At 37.5% G+C, this 17,098-nt stretch overlaps 1 protein-coding gene across 3 annotated transcripts in view; it reads right to left on the minus strand.

The window, feature by feature from the left end:
- Positions 1 to 17,098, minus strand: part of CNTLN (centlein, centrosomal protein) — a 389,383-nt gene that overhangs the window by 227,811 nt on the left and 144,474 nt on the right. For 2 of the 3 annotated variants that reach the window (XM_011930370.1, XM_011930372.1), the window contains exon 6: positions 14,440 to 14,573. In XM_011930370.1, the coding sequence (XP_011785760.1) occupies positions 14,440 to 14,573 (134 nt within the window). Of the gene's footprint in view, positions 1 to 14,435; positions 14,574 to 17,098 lie in introns of all 3 variants that reach the window. The other variant, XM_011930371.1, reaches the window with a different exon arrangement.

The raw sequence follows: 17,098 nt of genomic DNA on the forward strand, positions 1-17,098 counted from the left end.
ACGGAGACAGTTGTTGAACATGGATGAAAATTAGTATGGGAGCAAGGAGTTCTGCTTCTTAGAGATTTAGAACATTAATGTTCTCAAACCACAACTACACCCCCTGCATCCATACAGATACATGGATATACACCATTTTCCTGTAACAATTCAAAAAACTGAAACATGCAGAAAATAGCAGTCAAAAACGGGGAAAGGGAGAGAAGAGAACCAATAATGGCACAATGCCTTCAGGAAATGTAATACAAGAGGAGGGGAAAAAAGACCCATAGTAATCACGCATGATGATCATTGCCATTTTTCACTAATAACATTAGCAAAAATTATCAAAGGAAATACACAACAGGGCAGGAGAAAATTCCACCATAGTTAAGACATGTTAGCCAGGAGGCCTAAAAAAGTGTCGCATTTAGAAAGGAGACATGATGGAGATAAAACAAATTATCTTTCAATATAGTATTAAAACATAGCAAATTTATGTATATTCCAATGTTAGTAGACATCTGGTATTTCTTAATGAGAAGGCCCGAATCAGTAGCTGGTCTTCATTTAAGGATAATGTACAACAAAATATATGTATCTTTAGTCATAAGAAACACACTAGGCAGGGCGCAGTGGCTCACATCTGTAATCCCAGTACTTTAGAGGCCAAGGCAGGTGGATCGCCTGAGGTCAGGAGTTCAAGACCAGCCTGACCAACAGTGAAACCCCGTCTCTACTAAAATTACAAAAATCAGCTGGGCGTGGTAGCATGTACCTGTAGTCCCAGCTACTCAGGAGGCTGAGGCAGAGGAATCACTTGAGGCTGAGGCAGAGGAATCACTTGAACCTGAGCCAAGATCACACCACTGCTCCCCAACCTGGGCGACAGAGCCAGACTCCATCAAAACAAACAAACAAACAAACAAACAAACACACACACACACACACATACACTGAAGGGTAGGGAAAATCAACCTGGGAAAAAGTACATTTTTCTGTACCATCTCATGCTATTTTCTGGGCATGCTCTCAATAAGTGGAAATGAAGCATAATCTTATACTATGCAGATATGTTTATTTCTCTCTATCTCCCCACACCACCCTCAGAAAAGTAGAAGTGATAGTATGTACACCAATGTTGCAAATATAAAAAGCAAGCAAAGCTCACAAAACTCACACATCTGAAACAGCGGAAAGCAATGAATTTGTCTACACCTTTCCTCATTTGAAAATAAGTAAAGAAAAACAGGGTGGGCCAAGATGGTCGACTAGAAACAGCTGTGGTTGGAGGCCCCCCACCAAGAAGAACGAAAACAATGAGTGAATCCTGCACTGGCAACTGAGGTATCCAGGTTCTCTCATTGGGACTGACTAGGCAGCTGGCACAACCCACAGAGAGCAAGGAAAAGCAGGGTGGTGCAACGGCCCACCTGGGAGCCACAAAGGGTAAGGGGAGCTCCTACCACCAGCCAAGGGAAATGGTGAGTGATGGAGCTACTCTGCTTAGGAAACCACATGTTTTCCATGGATCTGTGCTACCCACAGATCAGAAGATCCCCCTCATGAGCCCATGCCACCAGGGCCTTGGGTCCCAAGTGCAGAGCTGTCCAGATTCTCGGCAGCCTCTTGGTGGCCTCTCAGCAGCCAATGGGTTGGCGACTACCTACAGCTACCAACTTCCTAGTGGAAGGCGTGGCCATCATCACTGCCGCTGCCTGCTGCCTAAGATGCCTGAGTTCCTGGAGAGCAGGGGCAAGGGGCGGCAGCCATAACTGCAGCTCCAGTCTGCCACTCTTCCCCTGCCAGTGCCAGAAGACTAGATGGTTTGGACGCAGACGGAACTCCCCACAGCACACACAGTGGCTATGGCTATGGCAGATCATGGCCAGATTGGCTCTTCAGGCGGAACCCTAACCCATCCCTCCTTACTGGGTGGGGCCTTCCTGCAGGAATTTGGCAACTGCAGCCAGGGGTTTAGAGACAGAACTCTGATGTCCCTGGGACTGAGCCTCTAGTGGGAGAGGCGGCCACAGTCTTCACAGATTAGCAGACTTAGACTTTCCCTCTGCTAGCTCTGAGGAATCTGGGCAGTCCAGATGAGTGGGATTCCCTGTAGCACAGCACACCTGCTCTGCCAAGGGGCAGCTAGAATGCTTCATTAAGCACATCCCAGATCCCCTGCCTCCAGACTGGGTGAGATCCCCAACAGGGGTCGCCAGACACCTTATATAGGAGCATTCCTGCTGACATCAGGTTGGTGCCCCTCTGGGACAAAGATCCCAGCCAAAGGAAGGAGCAGGCAGCCATCTTTGCTATTCTGCATCTTCCACTGGTGATACCTCCAGGTGCAGAAGGGACCCAAGTGAATAGGTTCTGGAATGACCCCCAGCAAACCACAGAAGCCCTATGGAAGAGGGGCCTGACTGTTAAAAGAAAAACAAACAAACAGAAAGCAACAATAACAGCATCCAACAAAAAGGTCCTTGCAAACTGAAAGATCAAAGCTAGATAAACTCACAAAGATGAGAAAGAATCAATGAAAAAACAATGAAAACTCAAAAAGTCAAAGTGCCTCTTCTCCATATGATCATAATACCTCTCCAGGAAGAGCACAGAACTGGGCAGAGGCAGAGATGGATGAACTGACACAAGTAGGCCTCTGATGGTGGGTACTAATGAACTTAGCGAGCTAAAGGAGCATGTTCTAACCCAATACAAAGAAGCTAAGAACCATGATAAAACATTACAGGAGCTGTTAACCAGAAAAATTGGTTTGAAAGGAACATAAATAACCTAAGGGAGTTGAAAAACACAACCTGAGAACATAACAATGCAACCACAAGTATCAACAGCCAAGCTGACCAAGCAGAGGAAAGAATTTCAGAACTTAAAGACTATCTTGCTGAAATAAGACAGGCAGACAAGATGAGAGAAAAAAGAATGAAAAGAAACAAACAAAACCCCATGAACTTTGGAATTATGTAGAAATACTGAACCTACAACTGACTGGGCTACCTGAAAGAGATGGGGAGAATAGACCCAAGATGGAAAACATACTTCACGATATCATCTAGGAGAACTTCCCTAACCTGACAGGCAAACATTCAAATTCATGAAATCCAAAGAACCCCAGTAAGATACTCCATGAGATGATCAGCCCTAAGACACACAATCATCAAATTCACCAGCGTCAAAATGAAGGGAAAAAAAAGTTAACAGCAGCCAGAGAGGAAGGTGAGGTCACCTACAAAGGGAAACCCATTAGACTAATAGCAAACTTCTCAGCAGAAACTCTACAAGTGAGAAGAGATTGGGGGCAATATTCAACATTCTTAAAGAAAAGGATTTCCAACCCAGAATTTCATATCCAGCCGAACTAAGCTTCATAAGCTAAGGAAAAATAAAATCCTTTTCAGACAAGCAACTGCTGAGGCAATTAGTCACCACCAGGCCTACCTCGCAAGAGCTCCTGAAGGAAGCACTAAATATCGAAAGGAAAAACCACTACTAGCCACTGCAAAAACACACTGAAGTACAAAGACCAATGACACTAAAAAGCAACTACATCACTAAGTCTGATAAATAACCAGCTACCATCATAACAGGATCAAATTCACAGATAACAATATTAACCTTAAATGTAAATGGGCTAAATGCCCCCAATTAAAAGACACAGAATGGCAAGTTGGATAGAGTCAAGACACATCAGTGTGCTGGATTTAAGAGAGCCATCTCACATGCAAAGACACACATAGGCTCAAAATAAAGGAATGCAGGAAAATATACCAAGTAAATGGAAAGCAGAAAAAAGCAGGAGCTGCAAACCTAGTTTCCGACAAAATTAGACTTTAAACCAACAGAGATCAGAAAAGACAAAGAGGGGCATTACATAATGGTAAAGGGTTCAATTCAATGAGAAGAGTTAACTATCCTAAATATATATGCACCTAATACAGGAGCACCCAGATTCATAAAACAAGCTCTTAGAGACCTACAAAGACACTTAGACTCCCATACAATAATAGTGGGAGACTTATCACCCCACTGTCATTATTAGACAGATCATCAAGACGAAATTAATAAGGATACTCGGGACGTGAACTCAGCTCTGGATCAAGTGGACCTGATAAATATCTACAGAACTCTCCACCCAAAAACAACAGAATATATATTCTTCTTGGCGACACATAGCACTTACTGTAAAATCGATCACGTACTTGGAAGTAAAACACTCCTCAGCAAATACAAAAGAACTGAAATCATAACAGGCTCTCAGAAAACAGCACAATCAAATTATAACTCCAGATAAAGAAACCCACTCAAAACACAAAACTACATGGAAATTGAACAATCTGCTCCTGAATGACTCCTGGGTAAATAGTGAAATTAAGGCAGAAATCAATAAGTTCTTTGAAACCAATGAGAACAAAGAGACAACACACAGAGTCTCTGGGATGCAGTTACAACAGTGTTAAGAGGGAAATTTAATAACTGGGAGGTGGAGGTTGCAGTGAACCAAGGTTGTGCCATTGCACTCCAGCCTGAGCAACAAGAGCAAAACTCTGTCTCAAACAAACAAACAAACTCCTCAATAAAATACTGGCAAACTGAATACAGCAGCACATTCATAAAGCTTATCCACTACGATCAAGTCAGCTTCATCCCCAGAATGCAAGGCTGGTTCAACATACACAAATCAATAAATCTAATTTATCACATAAACAGAACTAAAGACAAAAAAAACATGATTATCTCAACAGACACAGAAAAGGCCTTCGATAAAATTCAACATCCCTTCATGTTAAAATCTCTCAATAAACTAGGTGTTGACTGAACATACCTCAAAATAATAAGAGCCATTTATGACAAACCCACAGCCAATATCATACTGAATGGGCAAAAGCTGGAAGCATTTCCCTTGAAAACTGGCACAAGACAAGGATGCCCTCTCTCACCACTTCTATTGAATATAGTATTGGAAGTTCTGGCCACGGCAGTCAGGCAAAACAAAGAAACAAAGGGTATTCAAATGGGAAGAGAGGAAGTCAAACTGTCTCTGCAGATGACATGATTCTGTATCTAGAAAACCCCATTGGACAGCCCAAAAGCTTTCTAAACTGATATGCAACTTCAGCAAAGTCTCAGGATACAAAATGAATTGCAAAAATTGCAACCATTCCCAAACACCAACAATAGACAAGCAGAAAGCCCAATCATGAATGAACTCCCATTCACAAATGCTACGTAAAGAATAAAATGCCTAGGAATACAGCTAACAAGGGAAGTGAAGGAGTGAAGGACCTCTTCAAGAAGAACTACAAACCACTGCTCAAGGAAATAAGAGAGGGCAAAAACAATTGAAAAAACATTCCATCATGGATAGAAAGAATCAATATCATGAAAATGGCCATACTGCCCAAAGTAATTTACAGATTCAATGCTATTCCCATTAAACTACCATTAACATTCTTCACAGGTTTAGAAAAAAACTACATTAAAATTCATATGGAACCAAAAAAGAGCCCACATAGCCAAGACAATCCTAAGCAAAAAGAACAAAGTCAGCGGCATCACACTACCCAACTTCAAACAATACTACAGGGCAACAGGAACCGAAACAACACGATACTGGTACAAAAATAGACACATGGACCAATAGAACAGAATAGAGATCTCAGAAATAAGACCGCAAATCTACAACCATCTGATCTTTGACAAATCTGACAAAAACAAGCAATGGGAAAAGGATTCCCTATTTAATAAACACCGCTGGGAAAACTGGCTAGCCATAAGCGGAAAGCTGGCTAGCCATAAGCAGAAAACTGAAATTGGACCCCTTCCTTACACCTTATACAAAAATTAATTCAAGATAGGTTAAAGACTCATTAAATGTAAAACCCAAAAGTATAAAAATCCTAGAAGGAAATCTCATCCAACCATTCAGGATATAGGCACCGGCAAAGATTTCATGACAAAAACAACAAAAGCAATTGTAACAAAAGCAAAAATGGACAAATGCTATCTAACTAAACTAAAGAGCTTCTGCACAGCAAAAGAAACTAGCATCAGGTGAACAGGCAACCTACAGAATGGGAGAAAATTTTTGCAATCCATCCATCTGACAAAGGGCTAATATCCAGAATCTACAAGGAACTTAAACAAAATACCAGAAAAAAACAAACAACTCTATTAAAAAGTTGGCAAAGGACATGAACAGACACTTCTCAAAAGAAGACATTTATGATGCCAACAAACATGAAAAAAAGCTCAACATCACTGATCATTAGAGAAATGCAAATCAAAACCACAATAAGATACCATCACACACCAGTCAGAATGGATATTATTAAGAAGTCAGCCACGCACGGTGTCTCACTCCTGTAATCCCAGTACTTCAGGAGGCTGAGGTGGGTGGATCACAAAGTCAAGAGATCGAGACCATCCTGGCCAACATGGTGAAACCGCATCTCTACTAAAAATACAAAAACTAGCTGGGCATGGTGGCACACACCTGTAGTCCCAGCTACTCAGGAGACTGAAACAGAAGAATTGCTTGAACTGGGAAGGCATAAGTTGCAGTGAGCCGAGATTGCTCCACTGTACTACAGCCTGGTGACAGAGCTAGACTCCATCTCCAAAAAAAAGTCAAGGAACAACAGATTCTAGCGAGGCTGTGGAGAAACAGGAACGCTTTTACACTGCTGGTGGGAATGTATATTAGGGCAACCATTGTGGAAGACAGTGCAGCGATTCCTCAAAGACCTAGAACCAGAAACACCATCTGACCCAGCAATCCCATTACTGGGTATATATCCAAAAGAATATAAATCATTCTACTATAAAGATACATACACGTGTTATGTTCATTGCAGTAGTATTCACAACAGCAAAGACATCGAATCAACCCAAATGCCATCAAAGATAGACTGGATAGAGATAATGTGGTACATATACAACATGGAATATGATGCAGCCATAAAAAGGAATGAGATCATGTCCTTTGCAGGGACATGGATGGAGCTGGAAGCCAATATCGCCAGCAAACTAACGCAGGAACACAAATCTAAACACTGCATGCAGTGGGAGCTGAACAATGAGAACACATGGGTATAGATAGAGGAACAATACACACTGGGGCCTGTCAGTGGGGAGGGTGGTGTGTGTGGGGAGGGAGAGCATCAGGATAAATAGCTAACATATGTGGGGTTTAATACCTAGGTGATAAGATTGATAGGTGCTGCAAACCACCATGGCACATATTTACTATGTAACAAACCTGCACATGTATCCCGGAACTTGAAACAAAATTAAATTTTCAAAAAAAAAGAAAAACAGGACATCTAAAGGGATGGGGGAATAAAATTAAGAAAAATGAAATGTAATTGTGCATACTCAGAGGAAGAGTATACCTCTCAGTAGGAGTAACATAAGAACTTAGAAGAAAAGTGAGGAAGTACAAAAAATAAGCCACCATGCCCCTGTGAAATACCAATAGAAAGCCAAGATGTAAGGATATCTCTGTGAGGGCAGGAACTTTCTTGTTCACTGCTATAAACAGAGCACCTAGGACAGTTCCTGTCTCTTATTAAGTATTTGTTGTTGTATGGGACACATACATCTTTTGAGATTCAACCTCAGCTAGCTACTAGAATTTTGAGTCCATTTTTCTGCCTCAGCCTACTAATAGACACATCAGCCTGCCAAATATATACAGTTCATATGACTCCATCACGGAAGGATAACCAGCTGCACGCCTAGAGTCTTTTTCTCTGTTTACCGTTTCCAGACTGGGATAAACAATGCTACTATACAGGGGTAGTATGAGCAACAAACCAGAAGACAAAACACAAAAGGAAACCAGAGAGATAAATTTTCTTCTTCCATCTGATGGCTTGCTCTACGGCATGGTTTCTCAGTTCTTGAGTGGCTAAGTCAGTGACCTGATGTCTTCATGGTTTATCATGAAGCAATGGCCAGAACAACAATGCATTACCTCAAATTACTTTTTATCCTTCCCTGCCTCAGATTCTTGTTCTTTTTCCCACTCTGTACTGGAAGTGAATCTCCCAAGTAATCTGCATGTAATCCCTGACTCAGGCTCTGTGAAAACAGTTGTTGAATGAATGAAATGAAAAAGATAAAAAAGAATTGATACAAAGAAAACAAAATGCCATCACAGCTTTAAATCCATAATGAGAGTAGTTACAAGCAAAATCAAAGTTATGAAACATAAAATTGTTACGTTCAAACTTGGGAAGTTCCTCTAGATACAGATCAAAGAGGATTAAAGAAAATCTCAGTTAGCTGAAAGAGAAGATGCTGAGAACCAACAATACTTCTTCCCATCTCATGAAGGATATTAAGTTCTGCAGAATATTATTGTACTGCTGAAATATAAACCTAACAATCTTTCATTTACCAGTGATTGTTTCAGTCCATTTTTGTTAGTTACAACAGAATCCCTAAAACTAGATAATTTACAAAGAAAAATGAATTTCTTTCTTACAGTTATTCTTACAGAAGTCCAAGGTTGAAGGGTTCCATCTGCTGAGGGCCTTCTTCCTCGTGGGGACTCTATGCAGAGTCCTGAGGCAGTGCCAGATATCATATGGCGAAGAGGCTGAGCATACTAACTCAGGTCTCTCTTCCTCTTATAAGGCCAACAGTCGCATTCCCATAATAACCCATTAATACCTAAGTGGATTAATTCATTCATGAGAATGGATTAATTCATTCATAAGGGCAGAGCCCTCATGACCCAAAGGCCTCTTAAAGTCCCAATGTCCGAATCTGCCACACTGAGGATTAAATTTGAACATTAACTTTGGATGGGACAAATATTCAAACCATATCAGTGATGCTGTCTAAGGGGTTGAGTAGGCCATGTGATTAAATTAGGAATATCTCTTTAAAGACCAGGTTTGATAGGAAACACTAACAGAGGGTTTTGAACAGCTTCTCTACATAATTCTGCAATTTAAAAAAAAAAAAAAAAAACTGACACCTTCCAAAAACAAAGATCTATGGCTTGTTCACATTACATTTGCTTTTCTCTATTCTAAGACCCAAACTGGAGCATCAGACTGTAGTGGAAATAGGCTATTCTCCTGGAAAAAGGTGAAAAGCAAAGGCAAATCAAACAATGGCTCCTTTAAATCATTTGCAAAGACTCTCATTTCACTGGCCAAAATAAGTCACATGACTAAATTGGATGCCAACAGGGGCAGAAAGCATATGGTAGCAATAGGGAAAGCCCTGGTAAAAACGGGCCCATGAGATAAATCAAAACAAACTGTATTGAATGAACAAATCAAGAGTAAAAAGTTTAGTGATGAACACTGAAGTACTATATAGAATTATGCCTAAACATCTGAGTTTACTGTGGTCATACAAGAGGAGATAAATGCTATAATTCTTAAGATACAAATTGGAGGGAGTCAAAATGGTTGAATTTATGTGCTCATTTCCAGAGTATATAGAGCAGAGTGCCAAAATCAACTAGAGATGAAATGTAGTTTAAAAAAAAATCATGAATCTCCAAGGTTTTTCATATCAGTTTGTTCTTAGTTTTAGAAAGATAGTGTTCCTTATAGAGAAAAACTAATTATCTAAGATGTAATAATCTCCTCAAGTTCACAGAGAGCCTTATTGTTTTATTATATGAAAAAACTAAAATTATTAGTTACCAAAAGAGCATGTGCAATATAGTTCCTTTTATTTAAAAATGTCTGTCTACTCAATCTTCAATTTATAAATAGGGACTGAGAAAAATCTAGAACAATGGTCACAAAATTTTATGGCTGTTATTTCTCCAGGGATGCATTTTTAGTGTAATTTTTTTTCTTTTACCTTCCTTGTACTTTTCTGTACTGCATGTATTTATTTTTATATAATTCATGTTTATCATTTTGTACCAAAATAACTATAGCACAATTCATAGTAAAAATAAAACAACTAATTTTTATCCACGAAAACAACTGCACAGTAAAACTGTATGCAATAAAAGAAAAATCATTTGAAAACTCTATGGGAAGGAAAAATTATATTTAAAATAGTAACAAGAAACAAGAAAGAGCTAGGAATAAATTTAATGAGAAATGTTCAAAACCTGTATGAGGAAAGACACAGAGGTAGACTGAAACAAATGAAATGACACACCACACTCTGGGACAAGAAGACTGAACATCATAAAGATGTCAATTCTCCTTAGATTATTGTAAATTTTATGTGCTAATAACATACCAAAGAAAAAATAAGCAAGTTTACTCTAAAGTTCATGTGCAAAGACTAACAGGGAATAATGGCCAGAAAAGCTCTGAAAAAGAGTAGTAACTGATAATGGGCCAATCTTCATCATCTCTACTCTGCTTAGCCTAAGAGACCAATCTCTCTAAAGACTAGATTATACTGCTCCTTGTTTTCTGACTCTGACTGAATTTCATCAGTTGAAGTCACTAGCTGGTGATTCCAGGGTAAAGGAGAAAGAGGTCCGGATATTTATTTACCCAGCTCACTCTCTGCTGAGCCACAGTTTGACAGTGCCTGTGTTCCTCTGTCTAAGGTTATTGCTCTTATTGGGCAGCTTCTGTCACAGGATACTAATTCTTGTCCCTTCTGGCTAAGGGTGGTAATGGTTTCCTGTTGTTGATAATCCATGGTCAGTATTTTCTGAATCTAATATCTATTCAGAGAGAACTGGTATCTTTATCATAGTGAGTCTTCCAAACCATGAACTTTGTTATTTCCCTGAACATATTAGATCTTTTATTTTTCTCAATGTTTGTAGAATTCTCTGAATAGAGGTAACACACATTTTTCATTATTACTGGAGGCTTTTCATACCTCCAGTAATATTGTAAATTCTTCTTAAGTTTATTTCCTAATATGTTTTGCTGGTATAAAAATGCAATTAAGTTTTATATACTGACCATGTATCCACCAAGCATGATAAACTTATTAAACTATATATAAATTATTTTGGGTTCTCTATGTGAATTAATCATGTTTTAGCAAATAACTAGGATTTCTGCTTTCATTTCTAGGTCTTGTATCTTTTTATTCTTCTTTCCTTACCACATACTTGTTATTTCTGACTATGTGCTAGACCTTACTTTGTAAAACTTTAGATATAATTTAAGTCCAGATTATTTTATCATTCTCCAAAGAAAACTCACTTGCTTCTGCTAAGCATCTGAGAAAACCAGCAATCCAGATGTATTAATCCAATTTCAGGATTCTGTCTGAAGATTTTCTGAACCAAAATTATGACTGCACTGTCTTGACTCAATTTCTAACAAAAATTCTCACCTCAATTGTAGAACCATTACCTATTCAGACAAAAGTTTTGGTTAGGCAATTTAATCGGTTATCCTTTTTTATGCCATAGCTAGGTAAATATATTCATATGCTCTATATAGATTACAGACATGTACATCATTATATATGCATAGAATTGGACTTCCATATCTGTGGTTTCTGCTTCCACAAATTCAGCCAACAATAGATCAAAAACAATAATTTTAAAAATATAACAACAAAATAATACAAATAAAAAATACAATATAACAACTATTTACATAGGATTTACATTGTATTTGATATTATTAATATAAGTAATCTAAAGATTTGAAGTATACAGGAGGATGCACATAAGTTATGTGCAAATACTGCCATTTTATATAAGGGGCTTGAGCATCTATAGATTTTGATATCCATATTGAGGCCTGAAACCAATCCCCCACAGATACCAAGGAATGACTGTATATACTTATTTATACTGTAACCTAGGCAAAAATCATTTGAGGTAGAGTTCACAAAAATATCCTTTAGCACAATGGGTGACATGAATCAAATATTCAATAAAATATAAATGACTATGAACTTCAAAGAAGGGAATCCATACAGAAACAGTAGCTCTATCATCTATCAGTGAGGAAAAGTGTATCCAAATAAGAAAGTGCCTAGACCACTTTTTCCACAATTATGGCTTTACATGTCTTGATTACAACATAAAGATTCAATAAACTGGGACTGGTATATCATAACCACCCTCTCCCAATGAAATAATGATGAAAGAAATAAGACATGCAGTATATCCAACAGTAATCCTCATACAAGATAACTCAGGAGACACACTGTAGACATCTCAACTACTAACTTATAATGAAGATTCAAGACAAAGTACGCTGCTCCAAACTACCAACTCTGTGCTATTATTCTTCTCCTCTGTGAGTCCTTTTCTTCAAAATTTCAGCTTTTATTTTAGATACAGGGGGTACATCTGTGGTACTATTACTTGGCTATATTGCTTGATGCTGACGTTTGGGTATGGATCTTGTTACCCAGGTGGTAAATACAGTACCCAACAGGTAGATTTTCCACCCATGCACCCTCACTCCCTTCACCGTCTAGTAGTCCACAGTGTCTACTGCTCCTATGTTTATGTCAATGGGTGCTCAGTGTTTAGCTCCCACTTATAAGTGAGAACATGAAGTATTTGGTTTTTTGTTCCTGCATTAATTCACATAGGCCATACGCCTCTATGAGTCCTTATAATCAAATTCTTACAATTACACATGGCCCACTAGCTATTATTCTTTTACTATTGTATAAGAAAAAGTGCATGTGAGGATATTCTTGCTTTATTTATAATAACTTACAGCTCTTGCAATACACTAAATTTAAATATACAAACTCATGCAAAATGTAGAAGAAAACATAGTTGTTATATCCCATGTCCTTAACACTGCACTGTATCCTAGAATGAACACCATATTTGTTCTAATAGCCTAGCACCATTATACTCTAAAATGGAAAGGTCTTTGTTGAAATATTTTATGCAGTTCTACATGTTATATTTTAAGAAGAAGATTGACAATATGGAAAACAGTCAGAAAGGTAATCCAAAATATGATAACATCTGTGAAACATGTATATGAAGAGATTATGTAAGAAATAGGAGTAGTTGATCAATTAGTGAAAAAGTTTTGTCACTGAGAACTGTCTAAGACCACTGAGCTATGTTATAGAATAGGGAGTAGATTGTTTCTGAGATTCTCCAGATAATAAAACTATAATAAACGGGTGGGAATTATAAAAAGGCAAATTTCAACTAAGTACATGTAAAACAATGTTCAAAAATTTAAACAATATAAAACGAAAACAGCAGTATTGAAAAGCATGAGAAACTTTTAAACTAAGTTTCAAGAAAAGACTTAATGCTATGTATGCCATCTTATTGGGAAGAGGATATGAATAAATAAAAATTTTTAAATTTCATCCAAATCTAAGGTTCTATTCCTATTTAGAATTACTTTTCTGACTTCACCATTGTTTTAAAAATAATTACAATATGAGCTGATATGTCAACCAGTCTGTCATCTATGAAGTTTATACTTTTCCTCACCCTTATGATGAAAAAGTTTTTAAAATGTGATATAAGGAATCTATTAATGTTCTAATTCATTTAAATTTTACTGGCTTCAATAATGGTAAACAGTTTCTCATCCAAACTAAATTCACAATGGCACAAATTTACAAAACTGTATTTTACCCAATGGAACCATAAAAACTACCTGATAAACAGCACTAACTTGACCCCCTTACCAATGCCCACTATCATGAAGGAAAATTCCCAGACAAGTTTTACCAAAGAACTCCACCCAATGTGTACCAGAATGGCAGAGATGTATCCATCATTTATATATCACTTAGTTTTACATTAAAATAAATTATACAATCAAAGTCTATTATATACCTCTAGAAGCATACTTTCAATCCCATGCTCTGGTGCTACCAAAATAAACACATACATACAAATATGCATGCATGTCCATTCATGCATGTAGACAGATAGACAGATATTGATCTATGAACCAAGGAAAAGTTCTGTCTTAATTTATTCTCTCTCATACTATTTTCTGAAAAATGTAATTATAAAGCAAATTAATAGTTTTAACATCTTTAAAAAACACTTAGAAACACAAGTGTATCGTGCTTACTTTTTCAAGTAATCCAACTTTATGAAAAGTATTATAAAATCAACTATGTTGATATAGCAAGACTGCTTTACAAACTGAAACTATATAGAACATAATAAAATTAAAAGTCAAAATTTGTTCCTCAGTTATTATTGTTCACTGTAACAATATGAGAATCATGTAACACATGGCTAGAAATGTTAGAAGAAAACAATGAATGAAAGCATTACAATGTCCTTATTAAAAACTGAAACTAGGGTACCCCTTGCCCATGCTCGTCCAATCCTGTATACCCACTCATTCTCCCAAGCAATTTTTCAGTTTAGTGTAAATAACTCCAGATTCTCAATGCACAAACATATATAACCATAGAAAACATAGTTATTATTTTATGGTGTTAGTAATAAGTATAAATGCTATCATTCTGAATGACTAATGACATTTCTATAATGTTAAGTTAAAAATTGAATATACTTGCCTGACCAGGGTAATATCCATATCCTTCTGGATAAGTTCAGTCTGTTTATTACTCAACTGTAATGATAGAGCATTATATTTACTCTGTGATACTTCAACTTCTTTCCTTGCTTCAATTAAATTGTCTTCAAAGGCCTAAAATTAGAGTGCTTATATCAATAATCAAACATAATAAATACTAAATGTAACAAAACATGTTATATTTAACTATTCTACAAAATGACAGAGAAAAACTAATACTGCTTTAATTTTTTCACTTAGTTAAAATAATTTTAACACAAACAATAACTTTCATACCAGTCACAGATTTTTTTTCAGAAACTTAAAAATGTCATGGCCTCTTGGTATAAAAGTTAAGAATGTGAAGCAAATAAACTAGAAGATATGTATAAAACATTTAGTTATTAAATTATTGTACAATAAAGTAATACAGTAGATGAACAAAAATGAACTCATTTATTTTGATATTAATCACAACAAATTATAGACATTTACTTATTTCCCTGTTTTCTCTGTTTGAAGTGCACATACAGATACATTTCAAGAAGAAAGGACAGTACTTCAAAGACATCAAAATAGTTTTCCAAAGTTTGAGACTCAGATCATATTCAATTCTCTTGACTGTAGTGAAATGTACCTAAAGTTCTTGAAAGTTGATCTTTTCCTCCTGATCATTCTCTACATCTTTTTCCATTGTGAAAGGATTTTAAAATTAGATGTCTTAAAGATACAATATAAAATTAATTGTAATTACTTTTGCAAAGAACTAAATATATACATATATATCTAAATAAAGTATGCCAACATAAATACCATACATTCATTATTTCCAAACATAAACACCAAGTTTTAGGTAAAGCACTAGAAATTCCTATTTATCTGTAAAAAAACGACAATGATAGATAGACAACAAAGGTAGATAATAGATGGAGGAAGGAGAAGAGGACAGAGGGGAGGAAGGAAGGGCAGAAGGAGGGAGGGTGGGAAAGCAAGCCTTTTTAAAAAGTTACTCTATCTTTGTGCCCAACATATACAGAGATGGCAGATGTTCAACTACTGACAGTTAGGACTAAATGCATTGTTACGCTTAGCAGTGGAAAGAATCCAAACTCAGATAATGAAACTGGGGACTACAGAAGGGCTCTCATACTCTTAAAAAGCCAAAGGCCAGGTAGGGTGATGCCTCCAGCTTTGTACTTTTGGCTTAGGATTGTCTTGGCAGTACGGGCTCTTTTTTGGTTCCATATGAACTTTAAAATAGTTTTTCCAATTCTGTGAAGAAAGTCATTGGTAGCTTGATGGGGATGGCACTGAATCTATAAATTACCTTGGGGATTATGGACATTTTCACGATATTGATTCTTCCTATCCATGACCATGGAATGTTCACTGGCCATCAGAGAAATGCAAATCAAAACCACAGTGAGATACCATCTCACACCAGTTAGAATGGCGATCATTAAAAAGTCAGGAAACAACAGGTGCTGGAGAGGGTGTGGAGAAATAGGAACGTTTTTACACTGTCGGTGGGACTGTAAACTAGTTCAATCATTGTGGAAGACAGTGTGGTGATTCCTCAAGGATCTAGAACTGGAAATACCATTTGACCCAGCCATCCCATTACTGGGCATACATGCAAAGAATTATAAATCATGCTGCTATAAAGACACATGTACATGTATGTTTATTGCCGCACTATTGACAATAGCAAAGACTTGGAATCAACCCAAATGTCCATCAATGATGGACTGGATTAAGAAAATGTGGCACATATACACCATGGAATACTATGCAGCCATAAAAAAGGATGAGTTCATGTCCTTTGTAGGGACATGGATGAAGCTGGAAACCATCATTCTCAGCAAACTATCGCAAGGACAGAAAACCAAACCTCATGTTCTCACTCATAGGTGGGAATTGAACAATGAGCACACTTGGACACAGGGCGGGGAACATCACACACCAGTGCCTGTCATGGGGTGGGGAAGTGGGGAGGGATAGCATTAGGAGATACACCTAATGTAAACGACGAGTTAACAGATAGAGCACACCAACATGGCACATGTATACATATGTAACAAACCTGCACATTGTGCACATGTACCCTAGAACTTAAAGTACTATTTTAAAAACAAACAAACAAACAAATGAACAAAAGAAAAAAAATAAAAAACTACAAGAAGCCAAAAACAGATTGTAACTATAGTCTGGAGACATAGAAGAAATTTTTTAACATACCACAGATAAGATCTGTGTAAAGCTGCTTATCTCAAGATTCAATCTGATTTCTGCCAAATATCAGGGAGGGACAAGATGCCTCAGGCTTGAAAGAAGATCTAGCTCCAGACTGAGGTACCCAAGTACCAGGAACCTCAAAATAGCTTAAAAGGGATAAACGAACACCAGGGTAGAAATAGAAGATGGTAAAACATTCCCATCAAGACAAACCCTTCAAATCTAACCTTCAAAAAGAGAGTCAACGAAGTGAACAATCAGAAATAAACACTATCCGGCCAGGCGCAGTGGCTCATGCCTGTAATCCCGCACTTTGGAAGGCTGAGGCGGGCGGATCACGAGGGCAAGAGATCGAGACTATCCTAGCCAACATGGTGAAATCCCGTCTCTACTAAAAGTGCAAAAATTAGTTGGGCATGGTGGCA

Source organism: Colobus angolensis, unplaced genomic scaffold (assembly GCF_000951035.1).
Source record: "Colobus angolensis palliatus isolate OR3802 unplaced genomic scaffold, Cang.pa_1.0 Scaffold86, whole genome shotgun sequence".
NCBI classification, from domain to species: domain Eukaryota; kingdom Metazoa; phylum Chordata; class Mammalia; order Primates; family Cercopithecidae; genus Colobus; species Colobus angolensis.